At 47.1% G+C, this 22,903-nt stretch overlaps 1 protein-coding gene across 1 annotated transcript; it reads right to left on the bottom strand.

The window, feature by feature from the left end:
- Window positions 1–1,512: 1,512 nt before the first annotated feature.
- On the bottom strand, window positions 1,513–21,171 carry AIF1L (allograft inflammatory factor 1 like). Its single transcript, XM_080989676.1, has 6 exons — window positions 20,910–21,171; window positions 20,562–20,623; window positions 14,175–14,241; window positions 8,059–8,100; window positions 6,703–6,865; window positions 1,513–3,946 (listed from the first exon to the last, which is right to left on the bottom strand). Exons 1-6 carry the CDS (start codon window positions 20,938–20,940, stop codon window positions 3,859–3,861), a joined length of 453 nt encoding a protein of 150 aa, XP_080845802.1. The 5' UTR covers window positions 20,941–21,171; the 3' UTR covers window positions 1,513–3,858.
- Window positions 21,172–22,903: the final 1,732 nt, after the last annotated feature.

Below are 22,903 nucleotides of genomic sequence, written 5' to 3'. Positions count from 1 at the left end.
TTCCGGCGACGCTCTAGGCGTGCACCCGCCGTCTTGGTTCCTTTGCTCGAAGCCTCTATGTCAAGAACGAGAGCGGGCGGGAAGTTATGTACAGGGTGAACACGAGTCTTTGCGCCCGTTACCATGTTTTGGGAAGGCGCCCGGCCTGTGGGAACTGGGGATATAAGGCGCTGATAGCCTGGTCGCAAAGTGATGCAGTTCTGTTACCTCAATTCCGATGACGTATTAGGCCTGGTTTCAAACCTTCTCTTATTGCAGTAACCGTAGAGAAAGACATTAGGTATCTGACCATAACACTCTAGACTCACACAGGGCAAACAGGACTTCTGAGGCTCTTTAGAAGTCAGCTTCGTATCTAAGGCGGAACGAAGAGCTGCCCTTAGAAAGCTATGAAACCACGATTTGGTTGTTGTTGTTATAGCACCATTGAATGTGTATTCCAAGGTCCCTACCTTGAGGCACTTACAACATTTTCTGTGAAGATTGCGTTCACCTCTCCACACCCGCAAATCGTAGCAGAAAATATAGCAATTCAGGATTCTCCCTCCTGTGTGTGGTGAGAAGGGACCTGTTGCAACAGTTTATTTCCTTGAATAAAGATCAGGCTTACTAGTCGCGTTGCTTTCAATATACTATGGTTGACCTCTGCTTTCTCTCCGACTGATAAGAGATCTCCTGAGGGACTCTATACAGGCTCTGGATACCCCATAAGGGAATTGGAGGTATTTTTCTTGTAACAACAGTCACTCGCCGGCCTCTTTCCTCACCCCACCAACTTAGCCACAGTGACTCCTACTTCCTTCCAGCCAAAGTTGTGAGACAGGGGTTTCTGGGAGCCGGCACCACTTGGCCCATGTGGAGGAAGAGAAGGGGGCGGTGCATGGACCCAAGACGAGAGTGTGACACCATTAAAAAATGCATCTTTGGTCTCACGCTCTGCCAGAGCCAAAACAGGACATCCCAGGATGGAATCAGTAGCCGAGGCTTCTGTAATTCTGGGATGTCCCAGGACAGTTAAGTAATATGAAGTCACTCCAACTCTACCTGGAGCTACCAGGGATTGAACCTGGGACCTTTTATGTGCCAAGCAGATGTTCTATGACTAATAAGCTATGGCCCTTCTGCATGTAACTTATTCCCAAAGCATGCTTCTCTTTCCCCTCAGATATGCTTTATTATTTTTTTTTTTTACTAGCTATGTGAAAAGGTGAGCCCTATCATTCAAAAGGCAAACTCAGGTGGCAAGTGATGCTAAGTAGAGAACCAAGCAGGGCCACTGGGAAACTATAGGGAGGTATGAGCTGCTTGAGCAAATCCCACATTTTTTGGGGGGGGTGGGGGACAGACGACTACAGTTCCCAGGATTCTTGAGTGTGTATGCTCTAAATACATTTTGACTCTATGATGTGTACAAAGCCTCAAAATCACCCAGAGATCTAGCAGTCGGTCCCAGTTTGCTCACTTCTGCTTTATACAAACCAGAGTTTTAAGAGAATGACCAAGTTGCTGCTATTATTATTATTATTATTATTATTTTATAAGCATGAGATTTTAAAACAACAACTGCTGCCAAAAACAGAAAAACAGGACAAGGAACAAGTAAAGTTGTGACAACCAGGGAGACGAAATCCACCAGAGTTCAAGATGCCACAAATGTAGAAAATGACAGCAAGGAATACTTGTCTTTCAGGAATGCTGGGAGGATCCTCTTGCTGAAAATTGGCTGTTAGGCTGGAGAAGTATTAAATAAGATATGGCGAAGAAGTTTGGGTTTTGCAAATGTAATGCAAGATTGTATTTCCACAGAAATCAACGTGCAAAAAAAATTGAAGCCTTTTTGTGGATGTTGCTTGCCAGATCAGGGCTTTGAATTTAGGATTATGAAGTAAGATAACTCATTCACTCTTTCGGTGGTTCTTTTGTTTTCAAGCTAAAGGAAGGCTTGTCTTGGCACAAAGGTGTCTTGCTTCTGAGACAGCAAAACAGGTCCTGGTGAAGCCTAGCTGCAGAATAAGGACAAAGACACAGCTGGCCAGGGGCAGCCTGCCCTGTTTTGCCTCCTGAGGCAAAACGGGAAGATGGTGCTGGCCTACAACCAAAGCCTTGCTTAGCAGAATCAAATGGCACGGCTGCAGTTTCCAGGTTCCGGCAAAATTCAATGAGAGGATCACGAGATCTCGCCAAAACCTGGCTGCAGATGCTTCAACAATGGCAGTGGCAACAGAGGAAAGGCCACCCCCTCCCACTATAGGAGAAGTGAGAAGTGGCAGCAACAGCAAGATCTCGAGAGAAGCTGTCGCTTCTCCTCAATTCTCCGTCACCTTCACGAAACACACATGGCCTCAGTATCTTGGTCAGCAGTGGAGTCTTGTCCATTGAAGCAAATGGGGCACTGCTCTACAACATGGGATTCTGCTTTCACTTTCACTTTTTTATTTTTCACAACTGACCTATCCTTCTGAGAGGAGGGGGAGGGGGATCCCCTCCAGACTGGTGGTTTTGAGCAGGTGTATTCTTGGGTAGCCATATGTCTGGGGAAATCCAGACATGTGCTCTTTTGGAGGGCCAACATGCCCACCCAGGCAGATTGTTACATTTTAAAGGAAACGTACGAGCTTTTCGGGCTTGGGCGGCTCTGCACGCTGTAGCTGCTGCCAGCCTGAGTCAGAGAAAGAGGTGTGCAGACACGGCGGTGGCCCTATGTGCCCACATGCCTTTCTCCCTGTGATGGCAACAGCTCAGGCTGTTCTCTCTTTTGCTCTTCAAGATAGGGCAACCCTAGGTATTCTGCAACTTGCTATTAATGTAATGATAGTGCATCAGTAGTGGATTTATCCTGGACTGTCCATACATCATTCTGCTTTGTTAGTTGTTCTGCAAGGCTTCCCTCAGCCATCTGGAGGGGTAACTCTTGTGCTATACCACAACAAAAGTGGGACAAAAAAAAACCAAAAAAAAAAAAAACCAGAACATTTGTGGCATAGAAAGTTAACAGGTTTTCAGCAGGAAGCTACAGGACATTTGCCAGCTGGAAACAGAGAAGGATTGCCCCATAAATTTTTGCAGGTGCAAACTGTATTCAGAATGGGATGGTGCCATGGTGTAGCATGGGTTGCCAGCACCCGGGCAAGAGAAGTGTTGCGCCCCCTAACCCATGGGATGTTAGCAGTCCATGAGTTCCTTCCACCATTCCAGTATTGAATAAAGTAAATAAAATACTCTATCACACTGACTTCCGTATCTTCGATGAGCACATATCAAATCACTTGAGACAAGCACAGCGGAGAGCAAAACAGGGAATTGTTTGGAAGTGAATTTCTTTCTAAAGCCAGTGCAGAGGGTGCCTTGGCCACCACCCAAATCTGCTCCTCAGCCCAAAATATTGGGAGATTTTCTGTGTGAGGGGATGGGCATGCTGTTTAATATGTACTATTACTACTTCCACCCCTCTCTTTTTTGACAGTTTTCACCCCCTAAGAATTTTGAGCCCAGGGCAACCACCCCTGTGACCCTGCCCACACAACGCCACTGGGTGGCTTATGACCTGATATCACAGTGAACACAAATATTCAAGAAATTACAATAAAAAAGTATGCCTCAGGGCCCAGAAACAAAGTGGGAAAGGCAAGGGAGGGTTTTCAGTTAAAAAATTAAAATAGAATGCATGGCTACTTAGGGACTCCTCCAGCAGAAATCCCTGGAACTTCCCTTGTCATTCCTTTTTGCTAAAGGCTGGTTAGTTTCTTGCTTTCTAACACTGTCCAGTATCAAAGCAATGCAGCAGGAAGCCCAGGTAAAACCGCTCTGGTGAGCAATATGAAAGCGTACAAGGTAAGCTCTGAGGGGCTCATTTTCCTTTCAAGGAAGGCTGGAGATATCTCTCTCAGGAGGTGGACCTGAAAGCTTTGGGTTGCTTTCGTTGGCTTTTCCTTCAAACATCATGACCCTGAAAGAAAAGCAAAGAAACAACAGAAGAAAACCTGTTAGGAAGAGCTGGGGTACAAATGTAATGACTAGCAACTTGCCAGTCACGTGTTGCTTGGGAATTCTCAGTGAGCAAAGAATCATTGCAGATTGATCATGCATTGATTACGATATCTGAAGAAGCACCCAGCTGCATAGCCAACTTTCAAAAATATAGATATAAAGGTAATAATAATACAGTGATACCTCTGGTTATGTACTTAATTTGTTCCGAAGGTCCATTCTTAACCTGAAACTGTTCTTAACCTGAAGCACCACTTTAGCTAATGGGGCCTCCCGCTGCTGCTGCACCGCCGCGCGATTTCTGTTCTCATCCTGAAGCAAAGTTCTTAACCCGAGGTACTATTTCTGGGTTAGCGGAGTCTGTAACCTGAAGCGTCTGTAACCCGAGGTACTATTTCTGGGTTAGCGGAGTCTGTAACCTGAAGCGTCTGTAACCCGAGGTACCACTGTAGTATTATGTCCTTAAATGAAACTTGTGTTTATCTCGTATTAGCCAGCAGAGGGCAATATTGGTCACTAGGAGTCACCCCAGAATCCTCCACTCCAAAACTTTGGCTCAAATTCTGTTTGGGGTGTGAATGCAAAGTGATCCATCCTGCTCCCAGGGGGAGCAACGAGAGGAGGAAACAATCTTATCACTGAACCACTTGATGCAAACGAAGCAAGATAAACAACTCTTTATCCTCTGTGTTCCGTTAGAAGTTTATGGTGTACTTTTGCTAGGCACACTCATGGTCATAAACTGCTATTTTTAATAACAGTATAAAAATGCTGCTTCTTATGAAAACAATGCGTTGCATTTTAGGGTCTTAGTATGCAGTATAGATATTCAAAAGAGTGTTTAGATCTGTTCACATGGGTTACATTGGAATCCCTCCAAACAAGCCTGCAAGGTAGGCCCAGCTGGGACACAGGTGGAGAATCTTCTTCAGCCCAAGGGCCACAACAGCTTGGCCCCTGGGCCTGCAGTTCCCCACCCTTACCCTGGAGCCACATTGCAGCAGAGGCATTGTGGGAAATCACCATGGCGATGCCAAGCCACCTCGTTCTCCTTTTACTGCTGCTGTTCTCCACCACTGCCAGATACAGGCTCATGGATACAAGATGTGGCCTGCCAGAGACTCTTTTGCCAGACCCTCCCTCAGACCTAGAGCTGCCCCCTCCCCAAGGAAATGCACAGTGGTGGGTCAGCCACCATCCCTTCCTAAAACAAAAACATGCCGCTTGAAAGTCTCATGGCTGTAGCTATTGCATTTTGCCCCACCCCACTGGTCAGCCTTTGAATTAACAGGCTGAAGGGGAAACTCAGTAAATGGACGGAAATATCCCAGAAGGCTTTGCAACAGGCACCACTTCACACACTCACAGCCGTGGGCACTTCAACAGCTACCTCAGCCCTCACTGTCTATTGTTTGCAGATGGGGAGTCGGCTTCTGGAACGGGAGCGGAAACCGAGACAGGAGGCCAGAGACAATGAGTGGCTTGTTTGCGTGCTCATTTCTGAAAAAGGGACCTGTGTCTTCTGAGGGCTATTCATGTCGGTATAGGGACAGGAGTGGGGGAGAGAAAACTGGCTTCCTCTATTCCTCAGCAAACAGAGACAGAAGCCAACTTGAGAAGGAGGGTAACATGAGGAGATAAGAAAGAGCCCTGATGCACCAGGCCGAAAGGTTTTGCCGAGTCCAGGATTCAGTTTCCCACAGGGGCCAATCATATGCCTCCGGGATTCTCACAGCCTGGTTGCAAAGACTTGAAGATCTAAGAAGAGCCCTTCAGGATCAGGCCAATGTCCCCCCTGATCCAGGATTCTGTTCTCACAAGAGCCCTCTCCCCTCCTGTGTTTTCCGGCGGCTGTCATTCAGAAGCATTGCTGCTTCCAGCTGTGGAGGCTGGGGGAAGGGAAAAAAACCCTGTTCAGCCGCTGCCAGTTAGTGTAGACAGTACTGTTTTGAGCTAGATGAACCAAAGGTCTGATTCTGGGTAAGGCAGCTTCCTCCGGTCCTAAGGCCAGAAAGCAGAAGATTGCAGCAGTCAAGGCCTCAGCCCTGAGCAGCAAGCAAAACTCAGTAATGGCAGAAGATGAGCTGGCTAAGAGTGGGACTGATGTTCTGCTGGCTGAAGAACAGAGCCTGGTTTCAGTCACCAAATTCAAAACCCTAAGCCAGGGGACTCACAGATGCCTTCCCCTGAGCCCAATTTACATGGGTGAGGGGTCACGTACTTCCCGATCCACAGCACCTGTCTAACAGCGCAAGGAACGCAGCAAGCCAGAAGCCACACAGAGAGAGGGAGACGCACTTGCCTTTAGGAGCTTCCCCCTTTGAGAAGTCGTGCCTCTCAGGTGTGAGGGGCAGAGCCTAGGATGGGAGAGGTAATCTGGTCGGAGGGAGTGATAAGGCCTCAATCAACCTCCAGCTTTCCCTTGGAGCAAGCTGTGCAAGCGGAGCTATTTGAGGTGCTGCCATGGATGCTTCAGCTCAGATTCCTGCATTGCAGGGGGGTTGGACTAGATGACCCTTGGGATACCTTCCAATTCTACAATTCTATGATACTATGAGCTCTCAGGGTTCCTTCCACTTCAGGGTCAGATGGCACTGTGCCAATCATAATGCTAAGTGGGGCAGTGACCTATTTGCCCTGATGGGCTAGCCTCCACTGGAGCTCAGTCACCCCAAAACAAACCTCTCTTCCTTCCCTCTTATTATGGATACTCACAACTTGAGGACTGCGGACCGTTTCCCAAGCATCAGGTTGACAAAATCTTGGTAAGAGATGGTGTCGCTAACACCTCCAGTGATTTCCGAGATCATTTTCTTCAGCTCCAGGTGGGTTTTGGGGGCTCCCAGCTTCTCCATCATCCTTTTCACTGACATCAGATCTACAAGGAATGATAACAAGGGGTGATGAGTGGTATAGACAATGAGGGGCATGACTTTATAGTGCCTGATAGAGATGGATTAGGCATGGGAGACCGTTCCCCCTCCACTCTAGAAGATTCCTTAGAACCAACTGTGCCTCTAGTCAATTCTGAATGGCAATGATGGCTACCATAATAATAGCCAGGGCATATTTTTTTCAAGCCAGAACTCACTGGAACTCAGTTCCGGCACCTCTCAGGTGGGCACCATTGCCATTATAAGAGAACAAGGGAGATATTTACGGTGAGTTCCGGCACCTCTTTTTCTAGAAAAGGAGCACTGATAATAGCATTAATTTATATATTTTAGAGAATTCAAACACCTCGGCGCAAGCCACAGGGTGGCTTACAACAGGCAGACAGATTTTTTAAATCCATAAAATAACACAATCCTTAAAATACTTAACAAATCACTAAAGAACACTTGCACAATCAGGTCTCACCTCCTCCAAATGTCAGCCAAAAAAATCTGCATATTAACCAGCCACTTTAAATGATGAAGAGATGGGGCCAGACACACCTCGGTAAGGAGGGAGTTTCACATACAAGGAGCTGCCACTGAAAAGGCCCTTTCCTGGTGCCCCACACCATGAACGTCACATTGAAGAGGGACTACCAGGAGGGCCTTGTCCACTGATCTTAGAAACCAGGTAAGTCAATACACACAGGCAGGTCAATAATAATTAAATATATACAATGGATGGGATTCAGTGATTCACTATACCAAGGGTTGTCGAGAACCTCTGGCCCATAGGTCAGAACTGGCCTGCCAGGACACGCTGTTTGGCTCATCAAGCCATTTTTCTGTGTTCTTGTGTTCAGCCGTTCTTGGTTCAGGCATGCTAGCCAATTCCTAGGTAGAATTGGCTCATGCATCCGAACCCTGTAGAAAGCAAGAGTAAACACCCCATGCATCATACTTGTACAGTATCTACCCCCATCCCCATCAAGCTACCTCTGACAGGTGTTAGGAACAACCCACCTGCCAATTAATTGCCATCAGATGGTTAGCTGGTGGATTGTTCCACCAAAATGGGGAAAATGACAACCTGGTCCACTAGGTCAAAAAGGTTCCCCACCTCTGCACCCCCATTAACAAGGCTCAACATAACACAGGAGTGGAAGCTTTGCAAATTTTAACAGAAGCCGCTCACCAATTTCACCTTGGTTGTTCAGGTCGAACTCCATGTACTTTTCTATAAAATAAAAGGAACATGTTAGCACAATCAAAACTTCCACCTGGCACCCTGCCACCTCCACTTGTCTTCAAAACAGCATCACAGCAGGGAAGGGAAATAAATTCAGTCTGGCTCTCACTTGAACGCAAACCTTTCTGAATCTGCAATTTGCAAACCGAAACCCCGTTACCCTTCAAAATTTGCTCTTCCCTCGAATTTTGCAGTGCAGTTCTCAGGCCAAGAAGAAAATACACACAAAAATGCATTCCATTAAGGGGAATTGCTTGCAAAAATATGTATATGAGGAGGATTGCACACGTGGAACATAGGAAGCTGCCTGATACAAAGCCAGACCATTGGGTTCATCTAGCTCAGTACTGTCTTACACTGACGGGCAGCAGCTACCTGGGTTTTCATGCAGAGATTCCTTGCAAGCCCTCTTGGAGATGCTGGGGATTGAACCTGGCAATTTCTGCATATAAGGAAGATGCTGGTGTGTTTTTCGAGCCCTTCTCAAAAAAAAAAAAAAGTAAACAAAAACAGATGTGGGAATGTGGTGAACTGAACTTATAATTGGAGTAAATGGAAAAAGAAACTGACATATTTGTCCATCACTCCTTCAGGGTCATGTGTACCTGTTGGAAAGAAAATATAAGGGAAGATCCCTTTCATGGACCTTTCACGCCATGTCTATTTTGGCCGATTGTAGAAGGACCCTGTGAGATCTGTGGAACTTGTGCCCAGGTTGGCATCTGTAGAGACTGCAGCCTTGCTGCCTGTTTACTTGGAGGTTGGTGCCAGTAAGTCTTCCAAAGCATACAAAACCTTGCAAGCCCATCTATCTGCGTTTGCAAAATCCACATTTTTGTTTTCTGGTTAGAGGTCTGATAGAATAATCAACAGCACCACTTCCCACCCTGCTGGAAAATTCCCCTGACAGATTTCCTCCTGCTGCTTTCTTTTCTCTTCTTTTCTTTTTAAGTAACCTTCCCCAACTTAGAGCCCTGTAATAATTCTTCCTTTTCTTTCTTTTTCCTTTTGGGACCTTGGTTTCAGGCTTAAAAACTAAGCCACTTGATAGCTATCATCCTCGTTGGGCACTTAGCCCACGTCACAAAAAAGGAGGCTGGCAGGCATATTCTGTGGACCAGTCAGAAAGTACCCCCTCCCTCGATGGGGTTGTGTGTGTGTGCTTGCGTGTGTGAAATGGGTGCCATGTAGAATCACAAAGGCCCTTTAAGACAGGCCCAAACGTACCACGACAACCCAATTAGCCCAAATGGCAGTTTAGAGGCTCTAATTAGGGACCCCATTCAGAGGCTTTTCTTGGAGGTGGGACAGAACTGCTCTAGGGATGTTAGAGAATTCTGACAAAGCAGGAGCAGAAATTGCCAATGTTCGCTTATTTGTACCATGTCTGGAACGGAAATAAATCCAGTGAATGCAAGTGGTATTCATTGTTGTTGCTTTTAGTCCACTAATGATATGTAATTGATTATGTTAAAAGAATAGACCCACACATGCCCCTCCCCCTTTGCACTGCATTCCCCCTTGCATTGAAATGAATGGGCTAGGATATTGCAAGGGCAATTGTGCAGTGAAGTTTTGTAATTTCGCTGCAACAGAACACAAGAGGAATAGCATAGTTTTTGGGCAGGAGATGAACTGCAGCAGAACAGAAGTGCTACCGCATGTGATAAACACAGGGCAGAATTGCAAAAAGATGCCTTCCTTCATCTCCACACGGTTTATTACCTGTGGCATACTCTGGGAGGATTGGGTCCTTTTCTGAAGCTGGTGGCCACACTGATGGGCAAAAGCACAATCCAGCCTTACCTAAACCAGCAGCATTTTTTCCCTAGGTCTAGCTGGGAATCCTGGAGAATCACTTCCAGAGCTTCTTGGCTTGCCTGATTCAATTGCATGGCTTCCTTCACATTAAATATACCCCACTCTCTAACACTATAGGGCACCACCAATAGAGCACATGATATGCATGCAGAAGGCCCCGTGTTCAATTCTCAGAAACTCCAGGTACAGACAGGAACATGGAAAGATGCCATTGGTCCATCTAGCTCAGTATTGTCTACACTGACTGACAGCAGCTCTCTGGGGCTTAAGGCAGGGTGTTACTCTTAACCCTCCTTGGAGATGCCAGGCATTGAACCCGGGACCTTATGCATGCAGTGCAGATGCTCTGCCACTAGGCTATAGATGCTCCTGATGAGCGTAAGAAGCTGCCTTGTGCCGAGTCGGACCAATAGTCCATCTAGCTTAGTATTGTCTGCTCTGACTGGCAGTGGCTCGCCAAGGTTTCAGGCACAGGAAATTCCCAGGCCTTCCTGGAAATGCAGGGAATCGAACCTGGGACTTTCTGCATGCAAAGGATATTCTCTATCACTGAGCTATTTCCCTTAGAAATGAAGATTCCAGTTCTGGATTAACAGCTGGTTTTAATAGGGAGTTGTCTATGGGCTTGATGCCGGAGGGCTGTTCTTCTAGCACCTGATCCTTGAATCTAGAAAGTTAGCATGCCCTTTAGATTGCTAGGTTAGAATGTCTCTTACTGATACTCTAGCTTTCTATTTTCTATTCTATTTTCTTTTGGTAGTACAGTATAGAGAAGCATTCAGTTGTGTGATTCCCCACAACGCCACTCTTGATCAACTAACGGCACAGCCTGTTATTTGTGTAACCCAGTTCTAAGTTGCTCTCTGTGTGTTGTTGTCCCCCACCCCCAAATCTATTTCTGTCCATTGAGAATCCAGTTTCGGAAGCACAGCAGTGAACAAGACATGCTTTTTTAAAACAAAAACGAAAAACCCTCCCCCTCCTCAAGCCCCTTCTCAGCAGCCTAAGCTTTCCTGTGTAGGGTCCAAAGGTTCCGTCTTTCATCCCCCGTTCAATGGGGCAAAATCTTGCCTTAGTACACACACGGACAGACACAAATAGCTTTGACACAAATGCCAGTTCTGCAGAGGGGCTCTTGCAACTTCTCATGCCCAGCGGGGGAGAAGGAGGCCAGAACAACAGGGTGATTGTTGGGAGACCCGGAGAAGGCGTTTGGCAGCAACCTGAGCGACTCTAGGCTGAACGGGAGCTGGAATCGACATGACGAAAACATGGAAGGCCAGGGAGCAGCAGAATGAAGGCAAGTTGTGGGCTCGGGTTAGAGGAACCCACAAACTGGCGACCCACCAGCCACAATGTTTGAAGAAAGGCTTATTCAGAGGGGGAAATCTATCTGTGTATGTTTCAGGCCGTGCTTAAAAACAAACAAACGAAAATGCAAGAAATAAAAAACCCACCCACACCACAAGGACACAGCTGTAGGGTGGGTTGAGAAATTAGAAGCAGCATTGTTAAATATATTACCCGCCCTTCACTAGCAGGTACAAGGTCAAGTTAAAACAATTAAAAATTAAAAACAGTTAAAACAGATTACAGTGACAGGAATAGGGTGGGCCCTGAACACACATATCTCAAGTGTCGAAAGCCAGGGCAAAGAAGGGCAGTGAAAGTTGTATAGTGAAGAAATGACAAACAGATATACATTGCAGGTTGTGACCAAAGCTAGTCCTACTCACAGAGAAGACCCATTGAAAATGATGGACCCAGGGAACTTAGAGCCATCAGTAGTCCTTGGTCCCTAAATTTTAAGACTAGATGTTGAGTGCAATGGCTCACTCTGCGATGATTGTTTTGCCAAAAGGGAAACCAGTAATTTCATAGGGATCCATGTGGAACCACAATAACCTTGTGTGGTTCTTGCAGAATCCCCCAGGCCCAGCGTGGGGGGAAAGAACTAGGTCAATTTGGGCCACTGTCCCCACCTCAGGCTAAATCCTAAACAGAAACATATCTGTGTACACTCCAGAGTCCCCAGGCAAAGGAAATAAAGTGAGACCAAAAAACAAAACAAAAAACCAACCCAAAAAACACAGATTCCTAAATCACATCTGTTTCTCAGAAACCTCCGTGTCAAAAAGAGGCAAGGAAGCAGCTGTCCCAAAGCCCTGACCCAAAGATTTGCGATCCTCTCCCACACCCTGACACTATTGCCAAAGAGTTATTGCAAGACTATGGTGGCTTGTGGCTGAGGAACCTGCTTCCAAAGCCAGCTTTTCCATATGGACAAAGGCCACCTCTTAAGATTCTGGAGGCCCTCAAGCAGAAGCTTTTAGCGGACTGTCTTACATGTAAAGGTCTTCAATCAGTGCGGAGAGTGGGCAGGGCATGTAAACCTAAGAGAGGCTTTCAGCTTGAGTTGCTCTCTGAAGGGCTGGGTACAAGTTTCGGGACGGAGGAGAAATCGGGTTTTGTTCGCCCAAATTCACATTTCTGAAATTAGTACTTCTCTGTATGTTTCTGAAAATAGCACTTCTCTGTATGTTGCAAAGCAGAACCAGAGGGTATGTGCAAAATGCATATAGACTCATAGAATCATAGAGTTGGAAGAGACCACCAGGGCCATCGAGTTCCACCCCGTGCCAAGCAGGAAACACCATCAGAGCACTCCTGACATATGGTTGTCAAGCCTCTGCTTAAAGACCTCCAAAGAAGGAGACTCCACCACACTCCTTGGCAGCAAATTCCACTGTCGAACAGCTCTTACTGTCAGGAAGTTCTTCCTAATGTTTAGGTGGAATCTTCTTTCTTGTAGTTTGGATCCATTGCTCCGTGTCTGCTTCTCTGGAGCAGCAGAAAACAACCTTTCTCCCTCCTCTATGTGACATCCTTTCATATATTTGAACATGGCTATCATATCACCCCTTAACCTCCTCTTCTCCAGGCTAAACATGCCCAGCTCCCTTAGCCGTTCCTCATAAGGCATCGTTTCCAGGCCTTTGACCATTTTGGTTGCCCTCCTCTGGACACGTTCCAGTTTGTCAGTGTCCTTCTTGAACTGTGGTGCCCAGAACTGGACACAGTACTCCAGGTGAGGTCTGACCAGAGCAGAATACAGTGGCACTATTACTTCCCTTGATCTAGATGCTATACTCCTATTGATGCAGCCCAGAATTGCATTGGCTTTTTTAGCTGCTGTGTCACACTGTTAGCTCATGTCAAGTTTGTGGTCAACCAAGACTCCTAGATCCTTTTCACATGTACTGCTCTCAAGCCAGGTGTCACCCATCTTGTATTTTTGCCTCTCATTTTTTTTGCCCAAGTGCAATACTTTACATTTCTCCCTGTTAAAATTCATCTTGTTTGTTTTTGCCCAGTTCTCTAATCTGTCAAGGTCGTTTTGAAGTGTGATCCTGTCCTCTGGGGTGTTAGCCACCCCTCCCAGTTTGGTGTCATCTGCAAATTTGATCAGGATGCCCTTGAGTCCATCATCCAAGTCGTTGATAAAGATGTTGAATAAGACCGGGCCCAAGACAGAACCCTGTGGCACCCCACTAGTCACTCTTCTATATATTGGAAGAGATTTGCAAAAATAAAAAAAAATGCATTTATTTGTGAAAATAATAGATAGAAATATATTGCAGGAGGGGGAATTTATGGCAAAAAATGTGTATAGTAGTAGTCAAAAGTGTGCAGAAAAATTAGGATAAATTTACACTAAAATGCTGATGAGTGTTTTTGTTTCGTTTTGTTTTTTAAAAAACAGCCAGCTACTCCCGAAATGTGGAGAACTGAATTTACGACTGGACAAAAATGAGAAACTTAGAGAAACCAAAATTGACAGTGGAGTCCATCCCTAGTTACCATACACCAGCCATCTCTAACCTGGGGATCTCTGACTATGGTTGGACTCCAACTCCCATCAGCCCCAGCTAGCCAATGGCCAGGAATGATGGCAGCTGGAGTGCTATCTATGGCTGCCCATGCTTAGCAGGTGCAGGGAATATGTGGAGTAGCCATGGCTCAGTAGTAAATCACCCACTTTGCTTGTAGAAATTCCCTGGTTCGGTCCCCTGCATCCTTAGTTGAAAGGGTCTCGGTATCAGTTATTGTGGAGCTGCTGCCATATTGGGATAGAAGGATTAAATAGGCTGAGTCAGAGTTGGTTCACCTAACTCTGGTTCACCCAAGATGTAGTAGCATCAGCTGCTTTTTGTCACCCACTCTCAGTTTAAACAATGTACCTTTGAAAACTGCAAGTTTTTCCTCCAAATGCTCTTCATCGCTGAACTTTGGGTCACAGAGAAACTCCTGAGAAAGAAATGGTGGTGGGAGAGAAATGAATTCAATACATTTAAGGAAGTAATAACAAAGTCTTCAGATGGGTTAATACCACATAACACTGGTACTTCTGGAAGACCAATTTGAATTGGAGAAGCAGCAGGGTGTAATTCGGTGACAGAGCCTTTGCCATGCATGCAAAAGCTCCTAGGTTCAATCCCTGGCCTCTCCAGGTAAGCCAGAGAATGTTTCCTGCCTGAAACCCTGGAGCGCCATGGCCAATCAGTGCAGACAGCACTCAGCTAGACGAACCAATGATATGACTCAGGGTAAGACAGCTCTCTGGGCTCCCATTTAAAATCGGCTCTTTATCCAGGACCTTGAGGACTAGAATCCTATTTTACTTCTGGGGGAAAGGTCACAGTTCAATGACAGAGCAACTGGTTTGCATGTGGAAGGTTCCAGGTTCAACCCTCAAGGACATCTCCGAGTTCATTTTCGCCCCCAAACTCCCATTATTTCTCTTGCTGTCTGTTGTGGTGAAGTGATGTAAATTATACAATTACCTACTTACGTAAATGATGTTGTCATTGCTCCCCCCCCCCTCGTTTCAATGTGATGCAAGTTGTGTTGGTGGTGTTGTGTTGTGTTTACAAACATAACCACTTCTTCTCACTTGCAGACTGGAAGCAGCAAACTCAGGTCATATTTGCAAGATCCGTTCTGGACGTGGCATGAATATGTGGACACAGAGAATATTCGCTCCCATTTCTGTTTGTATTACGCTGGGCGGAGAGGAGCAAGAGTGCCGTGGGGTGCAGGCCAGGCTGCTTGGGTGACCCCCACTCAGCCAGCTCCCTCTGCAGCTGCGTGCCAGAGGCTCTTGTTCCAAATTTCCTCCCAGCCCTTAGGAACCTGATGGAATGTAATGGCTCCAGTCTGTTTGTCCCCCCCACCCCACCCACCCCCAGGCACCAGCAACACATTCCACATGGCAGAAATCACCGACATCTGCTCACCATTTGGCTCTGGGTTTGTCCTCCTCTCTGCTCACAGAACTAGGACCTTCTGATGGGATGACACCCAGCACACAGGATGAGCATGTCCTGCACAGCAGGCTTGTGTTTGAGAGGCAGGCGGGCAAGATGGATTTAGAAGACATCTGAAGGCAGCCCTGCTGTATGGGGAAGTTTTCAATGTTTGTTGTTTTATTGTGTTTTTAATATTTTTGTTGGGAGCAGTCCAGAGTGGCTAGGGCAAGCTAGTCAGATGAGTGCCAGTCAGAAGGTCAGCCCCTTTTCTTCCAAACAAATAAAATTTTATTTATTTATTTGGAAGAAAAGGGGCCGACCTTCTGGATTAAATGGTGCCTGTTTTCCAACTGTCCCAAATTGATGAGCACAAGTTCCTGGTAAATTCCCATTTTGGCTTCAGGAAAGATTCTGGAGATGGGGCTCAGTGGCAGAGCATCTACTTTGCATGCAAAAGGTTCCAGGTTCAGTCCCCATTGGCCTCTCCAGGTAGGGCTGGGAGAGACTCTTGTCTGAAACCATGGAGAGCTGCTGCCAGTCAGTGCAGACAATATTTAACTACATGAACCAGTGATCTGACTCAATGTGAGACAGCTTCTTCCTTTTATCACCCCTTTATTTAGTGCCATGAGGACAGGGGTAGTATTTTAGTTTAGAGGCAGAGCATTTGTTTGCTGACATCTCTGGGTAGGGCTGGGAGAGATTCCCTGTCTGAAAACATGGAGAGCTGCTGCCAGCCAGTGCCAGACACTATGAAATTATACTGGGGGGGGGTGTCTTTCTCAGTTTTCCTCGGATATGCCAGGGGTTGAACCTGCAAGCAAAACAGATGCTGTACCACTGAGCTACAGCCCTTCTCCTTAAACAACAGGAAGCTGCTTTCTACTGAGTCAGACCAGTTGCCTACACTGACTGGCAGCTACACTCCCAGTATCTCAGATGGAAGGTCTCTCCCACCAATACCCAGAGATTCTGGGGATTGAACTGGGGACATGCAACACAGGTGCTCTACCACTCAGGCCCTTTCCAGGAATATAGGAAGTCACACCAATGGTACATTTGGCTGGCAGCAGCTCTCCAGCACCTCAGCTTGGGACCTTCTCAATTGAAAAGTAGGTACTCTGCCACAGAGCTATGGGTGCTGCAGAAATCAGTACCTGAAAATCACCCTTCCTGTCTGCTTGGTTAATGCTCAGCCAGAGTCCCAAGTTTAGGGCTCTGGTTTCATGCATGGAGTCAGAGGTTGTGTGCCCCACTTTGGAAGCCCCTCCTGCTGCTGTGAACCCGAGACCAGGTTAGGAGCTGGGGACAGGCAGGGTTGCCATGTGCTGTGGCCAGTCGAGCCTTGGAAGGAGCCTGAGAGAAGCTTCCTGCCTTTCCCATAGAAGGCCTTGGCTGTCTCCCAGGGGCGACCTTGCCATGCTATCCCCAACAAGGCTGGAATGTCAAATATTCCACAGTGATCTGGGAGGCTTTATGAGCAGGATCAACTGTGAGCCTCTGCACAGCTGGAGAGGTAATAACAAACATGACTCTGACTCATGCTTTCTAGCCCAGGCATGGGGAACCTTGGGGCCAGGGGGCCACATGTGGACCTCTGGATCTCTCTACCATACCGTCTCAGCCGAACGCCCTCTTCCCAGGCCTCATCCTGCACTGGCTCTGCTTTGTAACCCCCTTTAGTATTTCTGGTTGGCTGGGATGCGTCCTCAGACTCCAATCATGTCTCTCACAGAGATGGGTTTTTGTGCTCACAAATTAGCCCAACTGTACAAAGGAAAAAAATTCTCAAATATTGTTCATCCTGCTTGTGTGTCCGGCCCCAACCACCCCTGGCATTTGGCTCTTAGAGGGTTGCCCAGAATGAAATGCGGCCCCCGGGATGAAAAAACTTTCTCATCCCTGCTCCATCCCAAGAGGGAGACTGTGCATGGAGGAAAAATTCCAGATCCTCCAATATTTTCTCAGAGAAAGACAGATATTCTGGGAATGCCCTTGTCTATTCCTGTGTTAGTAGCTCCACTAATTTGAGATTGGAAAGGTATTTGCAGATCCTGAAGCCTTGACAAGCTTTGTGTTTTCTCTCACCCCTTCTCAACACCCCACTCCTCCAATTACCTTAACCAGAACCATTATCTCCATTCATTGGCTAGAGGCAGAAAGAATCTTATTTATTTTCAAATATTTTATTTGCTTACAAAAGTACATGCATTGTCTCTTTTCTCAGGTTGTAAAGTCTTTTATTTATATCAGTTACATATGATGTGAGTCATTGGTGTTGTACAGTTGTACCTCAGAAGTCGAAGAAAATCCATTCCGGAAGTCTGTTCGACTTCCGAAACGTTCGACTTCCAAAGAATGGCTTCTGATTGGCTACAGGAAGCTCCTGCAGCCAATTGGAAGCCGCAGAAGCCCCATCGGACGTTCAGTTTCCAAAAGAACATTCGAAAACTGGAACACTCACTTCCGGTTTTCGATTGTTCGGGAACCAAAACATTCGACTCCCAAGGCATTCGGGAGCCAAGGTACAACTGTATACAGAATAAGGTTGCAGAAGAAAAAAAGAAGGGAGAGAAGGGGGAGAAGTGGTAAAGTCACATTGTTATACTTAGTATGTATGTGGGTTTTTAATGTCAGCGTCATTTGGGTAGGTTCTCTTTCTTTTTATTTATTATATTTCCTTGGTAGTGAGAGAGGTTGGGTGGGGGCCCCAGGGCATGGCTGGTTGTGTTTAGTTGGCTGCAATTAGATTTGTTTGCGAGTGTGAAGTGGAGGGTAGGATTTTGGGTCAAGTTAGCCGGATTGATTTGTATGTTGTCGGTGGGTTCTTGTTGTCATCTTGTTGGGCTGTGTATGTGATAAAGTGCAGCCATACTGGGGTGAAGGCGTCTTCTTCTATTTCCCTCCTTGTCAGTTTGAGTCTGTTGGGTAGCTTTTCTAGTAAGGCTGTTTCCCATACGATTTGGTACCAGTGGTCCATGTTCACTCCTGACAGGTCTCTCCAGTCTTAAGACCAGAGGATGCTTAAAGCCTAGTTGGTGGGGCGACAGGAGATGGGGGAGGATGAAGGCAGGAAGGAAGAGGTGTGTGAGCACAAGAAACCTTGCAGCACCATATGTGAGAGGACATTCCAAAAGATACAGGCTCATCTTGCTTTCCTGCCAGGCAGGGAAGCTGCCCTGAACACAGAATCCCACTCAATGAAAAGGCCCCTTCTGCAATGTACATTTAAAGCAGAATCATACCACTTTTAAACAGTCTGGGTGCAAGCCTCCTGGGAACTGTAGCTTATAAAGGGTGCCGAGAGTTGTTAGGAGACCCCTGTTCCCCTCACAGAACTCAAATTCCCAGAGTGGTTTAACAATCAGTCCCTCTTCCCAGGGAACTCCGGGAAGGTCAATGTATCAAGGCAGACCCACATCAATTGTTTAAAGCATATGACTTCCCCCAAATAATCCTGGTAAATGTAGTCTGTTGGGAACTCTGAGAGGGAAACTACAGTTCCCAGGATTCTTTGATGGAATTCTTAATAAGTACTGTATCTTAATATCATTTGGTGGCATTGCTGGCAGGGGCTGATGGGAGTTGTAGTTCAAAGCATTTGGAGGGCACCAGTTTGGGGAATGCTCCTTTGCTGATGAATCAGCCACACACAGTTTCCACTGGGAACTTCCTTTGCGCACACACACACACACACACACACACAATGAACCCAACAGTATCCTCCCAACCTAAACCAGTTGTCAAAGAGAGCTGTAAATTAGTACTTATGTGATCTTGCAAGAGGTAAACAGCAGCACATCCACATATCAACAGAGACAGGCATTCCTGAAGTCCCAATGACATTGGAATCTCTTTCATTAAGGACCCCCCTCCCATATAAACAGGTGGGGAATAAGCCAGAGATTCTAAAGCAGGTTTTTCCACCTCCTGCAGGCTCAAAACACCAAAATCAAAGCTGATGGTTACATCACTTTGTCACTTAAACAGAGGTTGTTTTGAAATCTGTTTTGTTGCATCAGCAATGAGGTGAGAGATTTTGTGAGCCAGGATCCTCAGCGGAAAGCTTTTTAAAACAAAGATGGGGAACCATTGAGATTGAACCTGGGACCTTCTGCATGCAATGGTAGGAATAAATGGCATCTTAGGATGCTGCCTTGGCTTGTACAGAGTCAAACTATTAGTTTGTCTAGCTCAGAACTGTCAGCACTGACTAGCAGCAGCTCTGGGCTTTCAGACAAAGGACTATCAGCCCTACTTGGAGATGCCACTGAGGACTGAACCTGCATGCAGGGCAGATGCTCTACCACTGAGCTAAGACCCTACCCTTGCATACACACCTGTGCAGCTTCCTCTCCTCTTATCCTTGCCTCTGTTGACTGCAAATGCTTTGGGGGCAGGGACCCAGCTTTTGAATACCGTACATGGGAACACTCAGCAGTTGTGCAGCAGGGCTTCTAATCTGCACCACACATTTCTGAATAGCTTCAGCCCACGTGCACCACCACAAACACCTGCACTTGTATACAGATAGCTTGCACATGTATAAAGGGATGGATGGATCGGTCAACAGGCAGACCTACATTTTGGGGGCCCTGGAGTTTGAACTGTCATGACGGCCCCTTCGCAACCAGAAACGAGGTTTAGGTAACCACTGTTAACCTCTTCAATGGGGTTGTTCCATGACAGATCACCACACCTTTACAACACCTGTGCTTCTGACTCTCAAACTTTGGGATTGTTGAAATATGTACCAAAAAAGTAATCAATTTGACTCAAATCAAGGTGACTCAAATTAGAGTCACAGTTACATACTTAGTTGCTTCTGGGGCCCCTCTGGGATTAGGGGGCCTAAAGCTTCAGCTTCGTTAGTTTCACAGCCCCTGTCTGTCAATTTCAGGCTCCATCTCTGAAACCCTGGAGAGCTGCTGCCAGTCAGTGTATGCAATGCTGAGCTAGATGAATCAGTGGTCTGAGTCAGCATAAGGCCGCTACATGTGCTCTTAGTTCTTTTAGACTGCAAGCCTGATGGTAGGGAGCATCTTATCACTGACATTCGGAAGCCTCTCTATCAGTCTGATGGGGGGAAAGCTGGATTAGGGATTTGTGAGAAATTCACATTTTGCATTTAAATACACTTTGCCCCTAAATGCTGGTGAATTTCCACGAGGACCTAAAAAAGGAAATAGCAAACTGTGTGGAAATGTGGAGAACTCAAAACTTAAGAATGCAATTATTAGGAACTGAAATTGATAAGAGCCACCCATCCTAGAGCAGGCAGTAATGTAAGCCAATAACTTGCGATTGAATTGCTCCCACCTTGTTGATCTCTTCCAGCCTTCCTTGCTGCTTGGCTTTGAGTAATCCAAAGGCTTTCCCTCCTGGATAAAAGAGAGAGAAGGAGCATGTAGTAAACCCAGGTGTGTCTGTGACCCTCTGGGTGTTCTTCAACTTCTGGGACTAGCGAGCAGGTGACATCCTCCCGGGCAGCGGCGCCGGTGTCTTGAGGATTTTGAAGCAGCCCTCCGGGACACCGCGCAGCAAGGATCTCCGGTTGCTGTAGAGCTCGCTTGCCATGCTTTGAAGCAGGCAAATTCCCACATAACCCCCACCCCCGGGCCTCCCCCCCCATCCCCGCAAGAGTCACAATTGCACCACCATGCGTACCTTGATATGCGCTGTTGAGCATGAGAGACATGCTGGAGATTTCACGAGCGAGACCCCGGCTGAGGAGTTTGCAGAAAGTTTCTCCGCTGGGTGCCGCCGCCGGCACGCTGCGGGTTTCCAGCCAGGGTGGCGAGCGAAGATCTCTACTCTGCTCAGGACGGCTACCGAGCCAGCCCAGGTACTTCCAACAGAGTCATTCATGAAGTGGGACTCCGCAGAGGCCGGCTGAGGAGGCTCACACATCCCTCTGGCGGAGGAGGCGGAGGAATGCCGCCCTCCCCGGAGTGGGGCCTCAGATCCGTTGCAAATGGGCTGCTGGCAAGGTTAACCCTTTCCTTGCACAGAGCGCAGAAAATGCAACGCCACACCATTCGGTTTGGTCGCTGGTTTCTTCGTAGCGTTGATGTCCCCCGCCCCCCGAGGAGCTCCAGGGGGCTGCGCTCATGGCTCCCGCCTTCCTGGTTTAATTCCTCACGCAACAACCCCGTGAGGTAGGTTAGGCTGAGACGCAATGACCTGCTTCCAAGGTCACGCAGTGAGTTTTAGGGCCAGGTAGGGGATTTGAACCCAAGACTCAGTTTGGCACTCTAACCACTGCACCACACTGCCTGTCTCTGCCTCTCCAAAATAAAAGAAAAACCCACCCAAACTACTCCAATCTGCAAGCCATGGGAGAGTCCAAGGATTCCAGGCACCTATGCAGGATCCGGATTCTGATTTTTAATGGGGCTTCCCTGGAGGCCTAGGGGCTTCACACTGAAGTCTCCCTGAACTGAGTAACTTGTTCAGGATCAGTTCATTTGAGAACTCTCAGGAGCATTATGGGAAACTTAAATGGTGTCTCCCTGATCCAAAGGCACAGTCAGAGTGCTGGTTAAAGGAGAAAAGGGGCAGGTGGTACCTTAATCGAGTTAACCTCCACTGTCAAAGGAGGCAATATGGTTCTGAACAGCAATTACGGCTAGGAACTGCCAGTGTGGAAAGTAGCACTGCTGCACTTGGGTCCATAGCTGTCAACTTTCGGATTTGAAAATAAGGGATCAGCAGCCTCACCTGTCCTGGAGACAGTCTACGGGATATCTAACAATCCAGGATAGCAGCGGGAAATGGCGGGAAACGGCGCTGGAATAAGGGAATTTACCGCAAAAAAGGGAAGGTTGACAGCTATGCTTGGGTCCTGCTTTCAGGATCCCCATCTGGCCATCTGGTTAGCCATTGCGAAAAGAAGATGCTGGACTGGTTGGGCCTCCAACCTGATGCGGCTTCGGGGCTTGTATATTATTTTGTTATGTTCTTACCTCAGTTGCCAAAGGATACAAAGGATGCTGGTGCCAGAACCTGTTATATGAATGAATACAAACATAGATGGATGGATAGATAACTCTACGCACGTGCAGAGTGCAGCACCCCTTGCTATGAGGCAAATTTGTGACAAATTTAAGCGGTGGCTCCCAGCTCCTCTTACCCTACTCCAGGGTTTTTTTGGGGGGGGATTTAAAGAGAGGATCCTCCCTATGTGCTATAAATAAAGGATAATAACATGGATGCTTGTATACATAACGAAAATAATAAAGAATCTGCCTAAACCAGCTCAGTCTTGTTTTTTTAATTCTCCCCTCAAGTCTCTGGGAATAGATTTTGCTTCAAATACTCGTTTGAGGTGAGGCCCTTCCAAAAGGCCGCCACCCATGTTGGCCAAGCCAAGGTTCTGAATCACCACTGGAGAGGCTCCCAAACACCCATTATGTAGTGACCTTCCTCTTTGGGCCTGGTGTCTTCGCCAGAAACAAAGGGAGGGGTTGCAGCCTCTCCCCACCTGGCCCGGTCCCTCATGTTAATGGAACCCTAGTGGCTGAGTCAGACCACACACAACCCAATGCTCCCTCAAGACTCCTGTTTCTCAGGTCTGGATGTCATCTTCTTTGGGAGAGCACCACATACCTGGCTGTTGTTTCATCTCTGGAGTGAGCGGTGCTAAGGGTTCATCAGCTTGC

The sequence above is a fragment of the Podarcis pityusensis genome (assembly GCF_964106645.2).
Source record: "Podarcis pityusensis genome assembly, chromosome: Z".
Taxonomy (NCBI): Eukaryota; Metazoa; Chordata; class Lepidosauria; order Squamata; family Lacertidae; genus Podarcis; species Podarcis pityusensis.
The sequence above is the reverse complement of the archived record's forward strand: the minus strand, read 5'-3'. Positions and strand labels throughout refer to the sequence as shown.

Excerpts from the sequence above, each read along its gene's own strand:
- AIF1L (XM_080989676.1), bottom strand. The coding sequence starts at position 20,940 with ATGTCTCTCATGCTCAACAGCGCATATCAAG. Across the intron at positions 20,624-20,909 it reads GCTCAACAGCGCATATCAAG|GAGGGAAAGCCTTTGGATTA; the intron begins GTACGCATGGTG and ends TCTTTTATCCAG. Across the intron at positions 6,866-8,058 it reads GAACAACCAAGGTGAAATTG|ATCTGATGTCAGTGAAAAGG; the intron begins GTGAGCGGCTTC and ends CATTCCTTGTAG.